This window comes from Setaria italica, chromosome II (assembly GCF_000263155.2).
Source record: "Setaria italica strain Yugu1 chromosome II, Setaria_italica_v2.0, whole genome shotgun sequence".
NCBI lineage: Eukaryota > Viridiplantae > Streptophyta > Magnoliopsida > Poales > Poaceae > Setaria > Setaria italica.
This window is the reverse complement of record NC_028451.1, coordinates 27,940,889-27,958,445: the sequence shown is the minus strand read 5'-3', so window position 1 is coordinate 27,958,445 and position 17,557 is coordinate 27,940,889. Positions and strand designations below refer to the sequence as shown.

The following is a 17,557-nucleotide window of genomic DNA, read 5'->3' as shown; positions in this document are numbered from 1 at the left end:
GAACTAAATATGAGCTAATTATAAAACTAATTGCAGAACCCTGTGCTAATTCGCGAGACGAATCTATTAAGCCTAATTAATCCATCATTAGCAAATGGTTACTGTAGCACCACATTATCAAATCATGGACTAATTAGGCTTAATAGATTCGTCTCGCGAATTACACTCCATCTGTGCAATTAGTTTTGTAATTAGCCTATATTTAATACTCCTAATTAGCATCCAAACATCCGATGTGACGGGTGTTAAACTTTAACACCTGGTTGCCACAGGCCCTAAGACATAAAATTGGATGGAGCATTTGGAAGCGGACCAGGAAACCCGTGGTCTATGAACTTTGCAGAGCTATGGTTGTAATGTTGTATCCAAGTATAGAAGTGGCACTCCAACTCCAACTAGGCAAACAGCGACTTGTGAGTTGTGAGCTACAATCCGGGCAGATATTTGCGCCACCGTGGCTATAAAACCTCACTTCCCCAAACCCTGTCCCCATCTCGCAAAACCCTAGCTTTTCCCTCCTCCCCTGCTTTGCGGCGCGCCACCGGACACACAGGGGGGAGAGAGAGAGATCGATGGATCGGCGCAAGGGCGGCGACCGCGACGCCAACGGCGGCCTTGCGGAGGCGACGGCGTCGAGGCTGAGGTTCGACTCCGACGAGGAGGCGGAGGGGGTGGAGATGGAGGTGGAGGAGAGCCCCGAAGCGGCGGAGGGGGAGGAGCAGCAGGCGGAGGAGGAGGTGATCGGCAGCGACAAGACCAGCGCCGATTACTACTTCGACTCCTACTCCCACTTCGGTACGCGCGCCGCCGCCGCCGCTCGATTTCGCTGAGACGCTATTTATTTTCCCGCAGATTTGGGTGCTATTTATATTATCTTCCTTGGGGGAAAAATGAATCTTGAGATATTTACGGAGCAAAGGAAGTGCTAGACTTGTTTGCATCATTAAATGGCTGTAGTGCGAGGGAAAGGATTGGTCTCTGGTTGTGGATTCGATGTGCGTGTGATAAGCGGGAGCTCTTAGCTTGATTACTGTATTGTGATAAGCCTGGGCGAAGATTTTAGATTCTTTTTCCTTCTGCCAGTGAAGCTGAAAATCGTCTGTTGTGTTCATTGTGGTATTTTTATGTGACCCCATCAGCTGGAGCTTGGTTATACAATTTTTTTTGTCATATATAACAGACCAAATGTTGAAAAATGAGATTTTGATCGGTATTCACTACACATGTTAGAGCTTTGATTATCGCTGTATTCAGGGTTTAGTTAGTTTTGTACTGTATGCTGCCTTTTAGTGCCTTGAAGATGATAATTGCTTTTATGTGTTGGGAATTCGACTAAAGTTGTTTCTTGGCTGAAAATTGATCCTTTCTAAAGTTATAATCATCGGTTGAATTTATAATCTTGGTTGTTAACGTGTACCTGTGGTGAAATTTTGCCCTCAGTACTTACAGTTTCTCAATTCGTCTAAGAAAATAATCCTATCTTCAGTGGCTCGATACTTTGACACTGTTATTAGGCTGCCAACACATTTTTAGATGTTTTCTGGTCCGTTTAACGTTGCATAGGTAAACAAAGAAAATAGGTTGTTCTTTGGATGTTGTTGAGGATTTATGCAGTCCTTTAGCTTCTTTTATTTGTCTCCTGTATACTTCATGCTGCTTTGCATCACCAAATGTCATTGCTGCTGGATCTTTTTCGAGGATTAAACACTAGAACTGAATTACTGGAACTTCTTTTTATCACCTACTTGTCTCCTTGAGGTTAAGCTTTCTAAAACAATTTTTTTGTTCTTTTAGCATGAGTGATATTTATAGCACATTTCCCGTCTCATGTGCAATTTTTTTACAGTTTAGTTATTTCTGATAGCATTTTTAAATTAACCTTCATGGTTCTCTTTTGCTTTGTACCCATGCTTCTCCATTAAACGAAGTGTCATACTGTACTCATGTTTCCCCTGTTTTTTGTTTTGCAGGTATTCATGAAGTAAGTGATTCTAAAAGAAGCCTTACTTTTGTGGATCGTTTCACAAGCAATTGGTTTCTCATTACATTCAGAGTAAAGGTATTTAAGCCAATGATATTCTTTTACTGACTGCAGGAAATGCTAAAAGATATTGTTCGGACAAAAACATATCAAAACGTTATCACCCAGAGTAGCTTTCTTATCAAGGACAAGATAGTCCTTGATGTTGGCGCTGGGACTGGGATTCTTTCACTTTTCTGTGCAAAAGCAGGAGCTAAACATGTCTATGCGGTTAGTTGGATGACTTATGCTCATGTTTTCATTTCAATATTAGGGTAACTTATTGATTCGACATAATCTATTTTAGTGGATGCATCTCAATCTTCTTTATTCGATTATCCAAAAAAATCTTTTGTATTCAATCTAAAGTCTAACCTAGTTACCTGTTATTTGTGATTGAATATATGTCATATATCCTATTTGAATGTATTTTAGAAGCATGAGAAGCACAAAATTGGTTAATCTGATGTCTGCAGCAGCATGAAATAATTGCTTTCATGTCAAGATAAAAACTCTCAAATATGAACTGTTCTTTTTATTCAGATGCCCATTTTGATAAATATAAAATATCTTTATTGTTTACAATGGAGGACTTCCTGTACTAACAACGTGCAGTTTTGGATATGAGAAGTTCTATATAGTTTTTAATTCAGGGGATTATTTAGTTTTACTCTGGACTAGGCCAATTTTTTTTGTCATCTCGACATCTTGTGAATGTACTTTAATTATTTTCTTTTACTAATACAGTTCATCTGTTCTTAGCTATTATTTTTTTGTTACTTTGATATCATGTGAATGTTTTAACTTCAATCCTTTTCTTTTACTAATATATGTTGGTCTGTTCTTACTTTACAGATTGAATGTTCCCAGATGGCAGACATGGCAAAGGAAATTGTGAAAACAAATGGATATTCTGATGGTGAATACCCCCCTTTAATTGTACTCCTCTGTTTATATAATGCTTATTTGGCTATGAACCATTAACGTTATTTTCCTCTGTGCAGTCATAACTGTAATAAAAGGGAAAGTGGAAGAAATAGAGCTTCCTGTTCCAAAAGTAGATGTTATAATCTCGGAGTGGATGGGTTATTTCCTCCTGTTCGAGAATATGTTGAACACTGTCCTGTATGCACGTGATAAATGGCTTGTAAGTGATCCTTTATAATTGAAATGTTCAGATTTTTATTCACAGTAGTCTGGTTCATACATAGTAACCTTGTGGGCAGTTTTTGAACTTTTTGAGGTGTGTAGTTTATGTTTTGCTACTATTATGTAGGCTGATGATGGAGTGGTCCTACCAGACAAAGCCTCTTTGCATCTTACTGCAATCGAAGATGCGGAATATAAGGAAGACAAAATCGAATGTAAGTTTGTCAGTATGTATAAAACTTGTAAAGCATGTTTCATATTAGCTTTAAAAAGCTTTAGTTTCAGGAAGTTTTATTTGGGTTATTATTAAGTAATGAGAGTTTTGGATATCCCTTTAATGGTTTTTTTTATCCCTTTTTGCAGTTTGGAATAATGTATATGGGTTTGATATGAGCTGCATAAAGAAACAGGCAATGATGGAGCCACTGGTAGATACAGTGGATGCAAATCAGATTGTCACTAACTGCCAGTTACTGAAGGTATTTACATGACTAATGAAGCTGTATTTGCTTCCCTAATTTTTGTTCAGTGATATTTGGGCTTAAATCTCTATGTGTATATATGTATTTCAGACAATGGATATATCCAAAATGACCCCTGGGGATGCTTCCTTTACTGTGCCCTTCAAGCTTACTGCAGAGCGGAATGATTATATTCATGCTCTTGTTGCATATTTCAACGTGTCATTCACCAAATGCCATAAGCTGATGGGCTTCTCAACAGGTTTGCTCTCTTCTCATTCTTACAGTGTTTAGTGTTCTTAATTCGAGCAGTTTGGCGAGCACAAACTCATTTTCAAATTAACTCCTTGCAGGCCCAAGATCAAAAGCCACTCACTGGAAGCAAACTGTTCTTTACCTTGAGGATGTAATAACAATCTGCGAGGGGGAAACCCTGACGGGTAGCATGACGGTTACACCCAATAAAAAGAATCCCCGGGACATCGACATTAAGCTCAAGTACATGCTAAATGGGCATAGATGTCAGGTATCAAGAACACAGTTCTACAAGATGCGGTGACCAAAATGAGCAAACGAGAGATGCCCCAGGGTCCCCTAAATTTTGTTTAACTGAGTATCCTTTGGCAGAAGTGATGCCTTATCTCATGGTCATGTATTAAGTATGCATCAGTTAGATTCTTTGGAATCTATCGAAGGTAGAGAGTAGATTAAACTGGCCCGCAGATGTGAGTTGCTGTAGTGCAAAACTTTTAGTATGTCTTTGCCCAAGGATATTGGCAGATGTTGGCGGTTGTTGACTTATATCCATCTAAAGATTGCTTTTGCACTTTATTGTGTTTGAAATATTCAGATAGTCCTTGCCCCGTTTTGTGCTCATTATTTCAACTTTATGATCACTATCTGCTTACAGCCTAGTTGGAGGTGTCTTACAGCCTTGGTTAAAAAAAACTATATCGCCATTTTATTTCCTGGAATATGATCAGGTCCTTTCCTCCACAACAGTATACATAATTTACATTAACCAAGGATTTCTCAACAGTAAAGTTTCAGGGCATATCATTTATGCACAGGAGATGCTAATGTCACCATGTTGTGAAGGTTCACTGGGAGAGAATGCTGCATCAGAAATTGAAACACGCAGATTGAACCAGATAAGATGACAACACCAAAGAATGTTTTAAGTGATCAATAAATATGATTTTTTTTTCTTTCAAAACAATAGGAAAATGGACTTCTTACTTGTAGAGGTATGTTGCAATACCAAGAATGATGCATATCAAGATGATGTCAATTGTGAAGTTCCTAGTCGATCGAAACTGCGCAAAGCAGAACCTAGATGTGTCAGCAAAGCTAAGCACAATATGGAAAAGTTTATAACACTACAGAACAGTTCAAGAATTCAAGAATATCAGCTAGTCGCCTGGTTGACAGTTTGTTTTAGCCTGACATTAGTCCTCCTGATCTCCAAATTAGCTTTATCCACCTGCAGAGATCATGCACATAGTTCAACTTCAACCATTCACAAGAGGATAACACTTCCAACCATTCACAAATTAGCTGTGCAGGTTGTAGAAGCTAACCTGCCTATCCAGTTCCTGCAGAAAGTACATGAACAATGAGAGGTAACTCGATGCAATGCAACCAGAGAAACTATGGATCGCAACACGCATGCATAAAGCAGCTCGAGTTTGCGAACAAAACCTCGTTCATGTCCTCAGCCAGATTCTTCAGTGTGTCCAGACCTTCAGATATGAAGTCCAGCCCTTCATCCTGCACATTACTGCTCGCAGGTTATTTATTTAGATGAAGAGAACAGAGCGATATGACGTTAGCGTGAAATGCATTGGTGTCAGAAGATTTCCATGTTGAGAAAACCTGCCTGTCTGATTCGCCGCATCTCGTATTCTCTTCGGAACTGCTCTGATGCCTCGCTTGTCTGAAAGTACCCCTCTTATAATTTTTCAGCTGAATTTGGATCCGGAAACGATGAACGATGTCAGTTTGAACTTGTTTGCACAACCAAATCCGCATGCTAACAAGATGAATTGCGCTGTCGATTCACTAAGATGAAGAATGAGATGTTGCCCAGTGGTTACTGCTACAGAAAACTTGGAAGTTCAGTGACAAGGACTCTGCATAGCCAGAGAATGGGGCTTTGAAATTCCCCTTGTTCAGACAGAAATAGAATTGTTTTTTGGGGAATTCCAGTGAAATTCACGTGTTCTTATGGACCTATCTATCGATAGCACAGGTGTTTACAGGAGAGAAAAGGAAAGGAAACCTGAAGAATCATCGAACTTGATCCCCGGCCGAGCACTCCAGGCGGCGTCCTGGTCCGTTGCGCCGCTGTCGTGGGTGTCGGGGATGGCCTGGATCCTGTGGGGCAGTGCGGCAACAAGATCAGCCCGCAGCGGCTTCTCCTCCGGCGAGAGCCCTTTCACCTGCATCAACGATCTGTTACATTTCGCTTCGAAATTAAAAGTTTGTCATCTCGATTCGAAATTAAGTAGATTATGTAACGACCTTCTTGGCGGCTATCTTCTGAAGCTTGACCACCTCCTCCAGGAGCCGTGCCTTGGTCCGCCGCACGTCGGCGTTCATGGTCACCGACGCCGCCCGGTTCTTCTCCTTCGCCGCCCGAGCCGATTTCTGAAAAAAAAAAACCAAAAAAGATTCACCAGACGTGAGTGGTGACATTTTCAATCGGAGCCAGGCCAAGGCCAAGGAGAGAAATGGCATCCAAGGGCGTGAGAAGATCACTGGAAAACAAAGACCTCGATGGCGGCGTCGACGGCCGCGTAGAGGCGCGAGAAGGGGTCGCCGTCGCCGCAGTGCTTGTCGGCGTCGTACCGCTCGCACTTCTTGCAGATGGCGTCCACCCGGGTCAGCACGTCGATCATGCTCATCTTAATTTTTCTCCCTCCCCGCGACGATAACCGACGGTCAGTTCGGACAGCGAATACGCCGGAGCGCAGGAGGAAGAGGTGCGCCTCGTCAGGCCGCGAGATGATGGCTGAAGATGTCTGGCTGGCCGTTGAGTTCGTTAGTTACCCGCGAAACTCTCGGGTTTTCTGTTAATCAACAACGTTTGCTCATCCCCTTCCCCAATTTTAGATACTCTCGGGTTTCCCTGAAGCTCGATCACTCCTGCCAGAGGTCATTCCTGCGACGAGCAAGTCAGCATCGACAGCAAGGCATTAGAAGCTCCAGCTCAAAGACGATCTGCAAAGATTGTCCACCAAGATGGATGAGGAGAAAGGGTGCCCATAGGAAAGCCAATTGGTGGGTGCTTGCTGATGCAGGAGAAGAGTTTACATGAACCAAATTCACGAGTAAAAAACACAAAAATCTGTGCACATATCGTTTGCTTGATGATGCAGGAGAAGATAAAAGAAAAATAAGTTTAGACTGGGAAAGAAAAATAAGTCTAGACTGGGTACCGGTTATATTGGGACATCAACCGGTGCCGTACCACGCCAACGCACTACTCAAACTCAACTCAACTGCACGACTTCAGCCGGTACGAGCCTCAATGAAAACTCCGCCCGGTCGGATTGGGACATCAGCACGAGCCTCAATAAAAACTCTGCCCAATCGGATTGGGACATCGACCCAAACCTCCACGAACACTGCTCGGTCAGATTGGGACATCGACTTGAGCCTCCACGAACTCTGCCCGGTCGGATTGGGACGTCGACACGAGCCACCCCACAACCAACGCCACGGACTGGATCCTCTCTCTTTTTTTTAAAGAAAAGGAAAAGAGAAAGAAAGGAAAAGAAAGAAAAGACTCCTTGCCGAAATTGCCTAACATCGCCTTCAAGAAGGTCATGATGCGGAAGACGTCATCGATGCCAGCTCAAACTGGGTTGGGTTTTCACCCACCATATCCGACAGGGAAGACCGACACCCTTGTCTTTAGCCCCGGACAGAAGCCAAAGTCCACGCTAGAGATGCCTGACGTCGCCTCCAGGAAGGACATGACGCCAATTACGCCATCGATGCCATCTCAAGGAGGGATAGGTTTACACCCGCATCGTCACCGCGGTGTAAAGAGACGGCCGGCGCTACCAGCCCCACCACCATGGTGCTGCTGGACTGCCGGTGAGCCTCCGCACGACCACAACCAACGACGCCACCATGACGATGCTGGCATACGCCCGAGCAAACCGCTGTTGGCACACGCCACCACGGCGCCATCGACACACCGCTGCATAGATTGACGAGACGCCGGCACCATGAAGCCCGCCCGCCGCGTCAGATCGAACAGACGCCGGCACCTACCCACCGCTGAGGCAGGCTGCGATGCCGCTGCTGTGATTGGCCGCCGCAGTCGTTGGGTGACGCTGCACGCTAGCTGTGGGTGCCGTCGCCGCCGGACCACACCCTGCACCGCCTGCAGTCGCCGCCGCAGCCGGTCAACACGCACCGGCCGCACGCGCCGCCGGAGCCGGGCCGCTGCTGCCGGAAAAAGGTGCATGAGGTGCCAGCAATTGTATGCAAGGTTGATGTAAAACAGCTCTAGAATGGAAAGATCATTTAGTGTACTATGCAAAAATCTGCATCAGAGAACCGAAAATTTAAAAGTGTGACAGTATCACAACATCTGAATACTGAACTAGTACAAAACAACCTAGATGTATCACAGTGATGCTAACCTATGAGAAATCTGGAACAAGCATCATCATAAATATATTCACGGCAAAGGCCAAGATATCATGGGCAACGATATGATCGATGACCAAAGTCAAGAACATGAAAAATTAATATATCAGCAGTGCAGAGTTAAGATCATGAGCAACCATTCACTGCGTATGTACCAGTACCACTATGAGGACCGGGTAAAACAAGGCAATATTTTTCTTTGCTCTCAACTGAAAAGGAATATTGTTACATATATTACACGAGATCAAACACTAAACTAATATCCACTTTTATTTTCTTGAATGTTATCAGCTGCTAGTAACTGAAATTCAGATGGACATATTTGTTGCACAAGCACAACTTGTCCTTGGGGGCAGGATTCATGATTCAGAGAAGCAGAAGTATGCACAACACCAATCAAAATAAGGAAAATTGACTTAATAAAATAATCTAAAGCAGTCATAACTCAAAACATCAAACCGAAACAGGAAATACCAGTAATTTACTACTCCCTCCATTCCAAATTATAACTCATTCTAACTTTTTTGGAGAGTCAAACTATTTTATGTTTGACCAAAATTATAGAAAGGATCACAAAGATTTATGGCACCGAATAGATATACTATGAAAATATATTTAATGACGAAACTAATGGTACTTATTTGGTATCATGAATATTAGTACTTTGTTGTATAAATTTGGTCAAACTTGAGATGTTTTGACTCTCCAATAAAATTGAAATGACTTAATTTGGAACGGAGGGGGTAACTAATAGCCACCAACGTCGACTATCATACAACAATGCTGAACATGAAAGGGTGACACTGCCTTCAACTCATTGCAGTGGTCGCACTTCTTCTTGAGGCAGTTGTTGGCCCTGACGGGATTGCGCGCGTAGCACCTGCACGGCATCCATCCGGACGATATAGCAGAAGGCACGGTGAGCGATCGATAGCAACCGATACTGAAGATTTGAGATGGCAAGTTGTGGGATTCGTCGCACTCGCGGCAGATCATCTTGCGCTGGCGGTACTTGAGCGCGAGCTGGAGGATGTTGGGCTCGACGTTCATGGGGTAGCTGCCGCCCTTTCCGCCGCTGTTGAGGCGGAGCACCAGGTGCAGCGTCGACTCCTTCCGGATGCTGTAGTCGGCCAGGGTGCGCCCGTCCTCCAGCTGCTTCCCGGCGAAGATGAGCCGCTGATGGTCCGGAGGGATGCCTGCAAAATACAATCAAACAAATCAGAGATGGTCACCAAAAACAGAAATTTTTTTTAGGGAATGGTAGATGATGGGACCAATTCCGAAACAGGAATTTTGACGAAGCACAAATGGAAGACAAATCCAAACTATGTGCTCGTCGAATTCATCCAAGATACAGCTCGATCACAAGAAACACTAGAACAAAGACCACACAAAACCCTCTCCCATTCTCCCGGGATCCAAAAAAGGTGCCTTTTTTTTATGCCCCACACAGGTCGATCTGCTCTGTTTCGGAGCAGGGCCATCAAACACTTTAAGAATCGAGCACCCAGTATACAATGCTCCCACTGATCAAACTACACAACGCGCATGGTGGCGATTAAACCAAACCGCAGCCAAAAGGAAGCGCCTTCAAGCTCGCCACGGCCAGAACAGGGGCGCGATGAGAAGAGGAAGAAACAAACAGAGAATCTCGCCGTTCACCCGCCGGTGAGAAGCAGCAGACGATGGCGAAGGAGGTGGGGGGACGCGCCCGCCCGCACGCAATAACCTTCCTTGACCTGGATCTTCGCCTTGACGTTGGCGACGTTGTCGCTGCTCTCGACCTCCAGCGTCGCCGTCTTCCCCGTCAGCGTCTTCACGAAGATCTGCATCTCGCCGGAGCTCGGGGATTGCTCGCCGCAGGAATGGGGTTTTGTGGGGAGTGAGTGGGTGGGTGCTGCTGGGTGGGGTGGAGTGGCGGAGCTGCCTCTGGTGCGGCCAGACAGGGCTGTGGATCGGACAGGCTCGGCCCGGTAGCGCGGTGGTAAATGGGCTCCCGGCCCATGATTCTTCATGTTCATAGTGAAAACAATTGACATTTTTTTTCTTAAAAATATAGATACCCCATTTGACAATCACTTACTAAGAAGCAGCATTACAGCGAAAATAAATTCATTACTCTTCAAATTCTCTGGAATAAAAACTTGAACAAATGCAGTGTTATTGTGTCAGTGGTAGAAAAGTGGAGCAGTATTTTTCACCATATCCATTTCCAATTTGACAGACTTCCAAGTAAACTAAATTCTCCCATATGTGGAACTAAGTTCTCCTTGGTAATATTAGAAGAAAGATGGCATTCACAATATCACACAAATCTTGTAACTTAAATGCGTTGATTATCAACAAAATCGAAATAAAGCAAGTCATCTCTTATCTGATTTCTGATTGAGAATCATAACAAAAAAATCTACAGCTACAACGACATGCCGATTAACATGAAACAACTTGTACAATGCCATTGAAGTGCCTTTGAGTTTCCTACTGACTTGAAAGCACGCTTCCTGATTTGTCTCATGTCCTTATAAAACGCAAACTGTAGCAAAATCAACCATGTATAAAGCACATAAGCATTGGTCGTATCCTTTCTTCTGGTATGCATACACAATAATTTCACTATTTGATTAAACTTTCTACCTACATCTACATCTAGTATCATTACAACTTATTTAGGTACATTTTGTGTTAGGTTGGATCGAGGCGGTGGTGTGTGATGACTGATGAGCTTGTACGTCTGCGTGTGTGATCGTACTTTGTAAGAGAAGACCATTAGAACCTGTTTGGATACCCTGTGTTAAAATTTAACAAGTGTTAAAGTTTTAACACTCTCAAATAGAGTGCTAAAGTTTAACATATTGGGGTGTTTGGATGATGTGTTAAACTTTAACACCTTTGGTGGGAAATGACTCCATTATCCCCTCATTTATGGCCAGCGGAGAGAGAGGGAGGAGAGAGAAGGGGTAACCTGTGAAAAGTGGAGCCAAGTTTTAACACCCCCTCCATGTATTTATGAAAAAAATGGGGTGTTAAACTTTAACACCCCCACTTTTAACACAAGTTTTAACACAAGTGTTAGGAAAGTGTTAAAAAGTGTTAACTTTAACACCCGTTTCCAAACAGGGTCTTAATCAGCAATGAATCTGGAATAAACATATCCAGGTAACATCAGAAAGCATAAAACATATAAGCTCATTTCAGACAAATAAGATTCACGCCGCCCATGTTAACCACTAGCATTAAGTTTCAACAACAGGCAGGAACTTTGGCAAGCAGTTTCTGAAGCTGCATACCGCTGCTCTGCATAAGATGAGTACTCCAGCAGGATATTTAAACTAGGAGGAAAATTAAATTCCGAGTTCCCACAACTCTAGTATGGTCTCTGACATGGATAAAGTGCTAAGATAGACAGATAGTTGGTTCAACTGATGCATAACATGAGGAAAATTAAATTCCGAGTTCCCACGACTCTAGTATGGTCTCTGACATGGATAAAGTGCTAAGATAGACAGATAGTTGGTTCAACTGATGCATAACATGGATTGATCTTCGTTTCTCTCGCTCTTTGATGTTGCTTCACTCCTTCTTGGGTACCATCTTTTTCTTCTTCCTCAGCTGAAAAGGAATGTTGAAGAACAATACATCACATCAGAGTGAAGAAAATGTATCGATAAAACAGCTTGTGGTCAGCTGTCTGTAACTGAATGTAAGAACTGTTCAAGGATTCAAATAAGATTTAGATTTAGCATACTATATACAGTGAACAAACATCAGCTGAAGTAGAACATTCAGTACTTCTAAACTGTTAGAAAGCTAAGTAGGTGAATTAGCAATGTGATGTCAACTTATAAGACATCTGAAACAAGCATAATTATTCATGACAAAGGCCAAGCAATCATAGGCTATGCTACCATGATTACTGGAATGAAGAACATGGGTCAAATGTGACATCTGAACATGAACGATGACATATATTCAGATAGTTTCATGACAGGGGAAAACAAGGACAGGGCCTTTTTTTTCCTCCTGAAATTGAACATGAATGTTTGAAAAATAATACATCTGAGCAAAGAATAAACATGTATTAATTTCACTAGATTGTTATCAGATACTAGCAACTGAAGCCAAGCCTATGACTACACACTTAATGTACAAACTGTTCCAGGATGGGAGGACATATAATTCAGCTCAGCAGGTATACCACAATACAAATCTAACTAGCTAGACAAAAGATAAAATCAAAAGAGAACATGAGTGCTGCACGGGTTATATTATATACGACGACTTAAGCATGAACATGGATAATGTTTAGCCTACTAATTGAGGCCATAATAAAAAAATGGAACACATGAAGGTGATAGCCTACGTGCACAGAGACAGAGGCTACTTGGGATATTGATGAGAAAAAAATAAACCAGATGAACTGAGAACAGAACAAAATTTCACCTCGCTGCTGTGTCCGCACTTCTTCTTGCGGCAGTTCTCGGCCCTGATGGAGTTGCGTGCGTAGCACTGGCGGCAGATCATTTTGTGCTGCCGGTACTTGAGCGCGAGCTGGAGGAGGTTGGGGTCGATTTTGTTGGGGTAGCTGCCGCCCTTGCCCTGGCCGCCACCGCGGAGGCGGAGCACCAGGTGCAGCGTCGACTCCTTCTGGATGTTGTAGTCTGCCAGGGTGCGCTCATCCTCCAGCTGCTTCCCGGCGAAGATGAGCCGCTGCTGGTCCGGGGGGATGCCTGCAAAACACAGTCAGGCAAACACAGGCTGTTAACAAACAGACAATCAGAAACCAAAGAGATTCATTGCAGATGCACGGCATAATTTTCAATGCAGGTTACTACAGAATTTGTAGCGATTCGACCGAACAAACTGAACAGATGCATCCAAGTGCAGAACAGGGGAAGGGGTCTGCTCAAATTCAGTTCAAGAAAACACAGTGAGAAGCCAAATCCAGCCCTGATCACCATCAAGAAACGCCAGAAGAAGATCATCCAAATCATATTCCCTCCCCTCCGGAGTCCTTATTAGAAAAGAAAGAACTCTTTTTTCTACTTTCAGCCTGATGCGATCGACCAATCCCCCAAATCGACGGATGCTCTCTGCCTCGGGCCACAAGAATCAAACACGACAAGGAGGAGGCACATTTGCACTATTTTTAGCATCTCCTACCTAGATGTTCATGGCGACACGCCGACACACCAAGAACGCAGTCCTTGATTCAGAAAAAACCCCCCAACCCCAAAGAACGGAGACCAAAGGAAGCACCTTTAAGCTCGCTGACAAGAACCGAGACAGTAATCTGCTGAATCGAGCTCAAGAATCACATCGAGGAATCAAATCCAGCACTGCCCTCGGCCCCTCGCGCCGGATCCGAAATCGATCGCAAGAAACACAAGAACAGCTAAACCCATCAAAACCCCAATCCCCTTCTCCCCTTGTCCAAGAAAGGAGCACTTTTTTCGTTCAGGCAATCAGGCGGCACAACCCAGGCATCACCGGTCGATTTGCTCTGTTCAGCGAACAAGCGGCTGCAGGACAACCCGCCCCGCACTGAAATCACACGAAAGCGGGGAGAGATTTCTTGCGTCCTGCCTGCTTGGGCACACGCATGGCTAAACCACCGACCGGGAGGCTAAAAGAAGCGCCTTTGTGCTATCTACGGATCTACTGGTGGCCGACGAAGGGTCTCAGTGTGCACGCGGAAGAAGCAACGCCGCCGGCCGCCGGGCGGCCGGGCGGCGCGCGGACGAAGGAAAAGGTGGCCGGAGAACACACACGTACCTTCCTTGTCCTGGATCTTGGCCTTGACGTTGGCGATGGTGTCGCTGCTCTCGACCTCCAGCGTCACCGTCTTCCCCGTCAACGTCTTCACGAAGATCTGCATCTCGCCGGAGCTCGGGGATTGCTCGCCGGAGGAATGGGGTTTTTGAGGGAGTGGGTGGGGTGGGGTGGGGTGGCGGAGTTGCCTGTGTGTGGCGCCGCGGACGTGGTGCGGCTTTATAGCCAGGACAGGGGGGGCTTGACGCGGCCGCTACGAAACCAGAACCGCCTTGCCCACACTGCCCTGGGCCGCTTGGCTGGAATCCTATCCTACTCTCGGTCCAATGGGCTCGCGCAGACACGAAGCGGGTTCAAGACCTGCCTCGTGCCGGGCTGGGCTGGGCCGTTCGTCTGAAAATACGACCCATAGGTCGTTTTGGAAAGTAGTAGTTCTTTTCAAGTGAGAATTGAATGTAAATTTTGTCTTAAGAAAAAAGGAGATAAGTTTGACAAGCGATGAGGATGAGCATGCAACTAGAGTTGGGAGTTGATTGAGATAAAAATGCATGGGAGTTAGACCTGTAGCGCTAGTCCCTTGCTTGTTTTTTTTTTGATGGGAATAAAGAAGAGTTGTTCCGTTTGGTTGGTATGTTTGGTAACGGGAAATTGACGAGATGTATTGATCTTAAACTTAAACCACAATTCCTAGACCTCCCATGATAAGTAATTGGTAGGACTCCAATCAAACAAAAAGATTTCTAAATTATTGTCATTATAAACTTACATTCTCTTTCACCAATTACCCCAAACGAAGGCACAGTAGGTACTACGAAAGTCTTATCACTTAGTTTCTATACAACATTTGTAGAACACATATGCTTACACATACGGGACACTTACCCTATTAATAATACACACACATATCAATATGAGCACTTTTTAAGATTACAAAGTCACACCGGGATCTCGCTATCGAAATGCACACCGCTTACCACTTAAAGAACAACACCTTTTATTCTTATAATAAATCTAAGAAAATATGAGCATCCATGTTTAACTACCGACTCAAATCTGGGTTGATAGACTCCGCTGCAAGAAACCTAACCTAAGTTCTTTGAAGATGAACACAACGTGCAACCCCTTTCTCGACAAAGATGACCTTGGAGATGAGGCAAAGTGGACAATTGGAGTTATGGATGTTGGGGTTTTCCGAAATCTCCCTTGAACCTTAATTCCTCGGTAGGAGGTCAAGCTGGCGGTCGACGATACCATTAGCTGTGAGTGGTTGAGAGTACCTTAGTGGTACTGGCGGTAAGGAAACCACAATGGCAAAAGGTTTTATTTTCATTTCCTTTTTAGGGTAGGAATGGAGGCTGTAGTGGGTGATAGGAAAGCTAATGGGTGGGGGGTAGCAGAGGAGAGGGACACAACTAGGCAAAGTTGCTCTAACTTGATTCTATGAGAATATCACACTAATATTCAGATAAGTTATATTCTTTCATGATACATAGAATTGCATATGCTATGTTTGATGATACAATTTTCATTACATATATTTAAGTAGTACTCCCTCTATTCTAAATTGTAGGCCATTTTAGCTTTTCTAGATCTATAGCTTTTGCTATGCATCTAGATATACATTATATTTAGATACATAGGAAAAACTATGTATCTATAAAAGCTAAAACGACCCACAATATGAAATGAAAGAAGTACTCCCTCCATACCAAATTATAGCTTGTTTTAACTTTTCTAGATTCATAGATATTATAATGCTCTTAGATATACACTATGTCTAAATGCATAGTAAAAGCTATGAATCTAGAAAAGCTAAAATAACTTATAATTTGGGATGAAGAGAGTACTGGTTATTACTAGTAAGCAACCATATATAGCATGTAGACAACCATGATGATTGATCAAGGCAAGCTGTAACATCCTGCTTTCTAGAGCAATTAAAAATATGGACTTTTTTAAAAAATTATTTAAATATAACATAATTCCTTTTCTCCAAATATTCAAACCTAATTTACAAATTAAACTATGCATCTAAAACTACATATGTGTTGCACTTGATTGTTTCTGAGGGATATGGGTACCCCATGGGTCCCTACCGACCAGGATACTGGTCAGACCTGACAAGTGGGCCCACTTGAACAGGACGTGCGGGCCGAGGACATGAAGTAACTTGGAGTACACGTCAAGGCAACGAGACAGTTCAAATCTGCCCAGATATCGTAATTGCCTTCCATGTAATTGCCGAGTAGATTAGATTCAAACTAACTTGTAACTCTAGGTCGTCAGCCTATATAAGGCGGTCAAGAGAGCTTCCCGAAGGCAATCGAACCATTAAGCAATACAATCCACCAAAATACATGACGTAGGATATTACTCTCCGGAGGTCCGAACCTGTCTAAAATCCTTGTCTCCCTTCGTGTTCTCACGATCACTTTTGAGTTCTTGGTTTCGCAATTGCCCTTACCTACAAATCAACCACTTGAGTAATTCCCTGGTGGACTGCCGGACTTATAAATCCGACAGTTGGCATGCCAGATAGGGGGGATTGTGAGATCCTCCTAGGTACCTCGATGGCATCCCAGTCCGGCGTTATTTTTCCTAAGAGCATGAAGGACTTCCTTGCCAACCGATCCAGATTCGTTTCGGGACAATGCCGGGGGATTCCGATCTGACCCCTTCTTCCATTGACTCGACGTCTTTCGTCGACTCGGCATCCACCGCCAGCTCGGCTTCTGTCGGATCTGCTCTGGTGGGACAAGCTCTCCACCCAAGGATCGTCACGCCGCTTGCCCAGCAGGTCGGTGATCTCTCTCTCTCTCTCTCTCTCTCTCTCTCTGAGAGGGTTCCAAATCTACTTGCTATCGCCCGCCCACCCATGCCCTCCGACTTGATCGCGGGGCTAGATCGCATCAGTAGCACTATTGCTGAGTGTATAGATCTGACTGAGGTGGCGCTACGCTCAACAAGATCGGCGCAGGGTCCGTTCCGCATCCCCTTTGGTCTGCAGAACTCAGCTGCCGTGTACTCCGCCAAACTCGACCAAACTTTCCAGATCCAATCTGGAGACCCACCTAAACCCGCCTAGTTTTCGGACTGTGGTGAATTCTAGGTATCCCGCATCGTCCTGATGCCAAATCCCTATGGAAGCGACAATGAGAGCAACTCCTCCACACTAGATTGCGAAGCCTTCATGGTCTCCACTGATGAGCCACCTCAGGATGGCGAAATGGAATCTCAGGATGAGGGCCATAACGCCAGGAACTAGAATCATGCGGCACGACGCCAACAGGAGCAAGCCAACGCCTAGCAGCAACCTGTTGCTATCGTAGAGGTAGCAGGCGACCAGCACCAACCACTGCGCAACGACCGCGACAACGCCAACCAGGACGGCGCTCGGGACAGATGCAGACGCCCTGTACATGCCCGCAATCTACTAGCCAACCTTGAGGAGGCCGGCCATAACATCTTCACTACACCCTAGGCCAACCTGGGG

At 44.4% G+C, this 17,557-nt stretch overlaps 4 protein-coding genes across 5 annotated transcripts; 1 reads left to right on the top strand and 3 right to left on the bottom strand.

Moving 5' to 3' along the window:
* The first annotated feature begins 481 nt into the window (after window positions 1–481).
* Window positions 482–4,461, top strand: LOC101775605 (probable protein arginine N-methyltransferase 1). Its single transcript, XM_004956585.3, has 9 exons — window positions 482–795; window positions 1,971–1,981; window positions 2,096–2,251; window positions 2,876–2,939; window positions 3,025–3,167; window positions 3,297–3,384; window positions 3,533–3,648; window positions 3,742–3,892; window positions 3,984–4,461. The coding sequence occupies exons 1-9, from the start codon at window positions 573–575 to the stop codon at window positions 4,187–4,189; spliced, it is 1,158 nt and encodes a 385-aa protein (XP_004956642.1). The 5' UTR covers window positions 482–572; the 3' UTR covers window positions 4,190–4,461.
* Window positions 4,462–4,730: 269 nt separating this feature from the next.
* LOC101768628 (syntaxin-71) lies at window positions 4,731–6,536 on the bottom strand. The gene is made up of 8 exons (XM_012843658.2): window positions 6,405–6,536; window positions 6,154–6,279; window positions 5,890–6,071; window positions 5,332–5,410; window positions 5,211–5,225; window positions 5,051–5,113; window positions 4,870–4,946; window positions 4,731–4,746 (listed from the first exon to the last, which is right to left on the bottom strand). The coding sequence occupies exons 1-8, from the start codon at window positions 6,534–6,536 to the stop codon at window positions 4,731–4,733; spliced, it is 690 nt and encodes a 229-aa protein (XP_012699112.2).
* A 2,381-nt stretch (window positions 6,537–8,917) lies between these two features.
* LOC101776011 (ubiquitin) lies at window positions 8,918–10,182 on the bottom strand. Of its 2 annotated transcripts, XM_004956587.3 has the most exons (3): window positions 10,025–10,182; window positions 9,278–9,491; window positions 8,918–9,175 (listed from the first exon to the last, which is right to left on the bottom strand). In XM_004956587.3, the coding sequence occupies exons 1-3, from the start codon at window positions 10,125–10,127 to the stop codon at window positions 9,043–9,045; spliced, it is 450 nt and encodes a 149-aa protein (XP_004956644.1). In that variant the 5' UTR covers window positions 10,128–10,182; the 3' UTR covers window positions 8,918–9,042. The 2 variants fall into 2 exon arrangements, with proteins under 2 accessions (XP_004956644.1, XP_004956643.1); XM_004956586.3 differs by having other exon boundaries at window positions 8,918–9,491.
* A 1,318-nt stretch (window positions 10,183–11,500) lies between these two features.
* On the bottom strand, window positions 11,501–14,242 carry LOC106804102 (ubiquitin). The gene is made up of 3 exons (XM_014804760.2): window positions 14,068–14,242; window positions 12,736–13,022; window positions 11,501–11,904 (listed from the first exon to the last, which is right to left on the bottom strand). Exons 1-3 carry the CDS (start codon window positions 14,168–14,170, stop codon window positions 11,866–11,868), a joined length of 429 nt encoding a protein of 142 aa, XP_014660246.1. The 5' UTR covers window positions 14,171–14,242; the 3' UTR covers window positions 11,501–11,865.
* Between the last annotated feature and the right edge of the window lie 3,315 nt (window positions 14,243–17,557).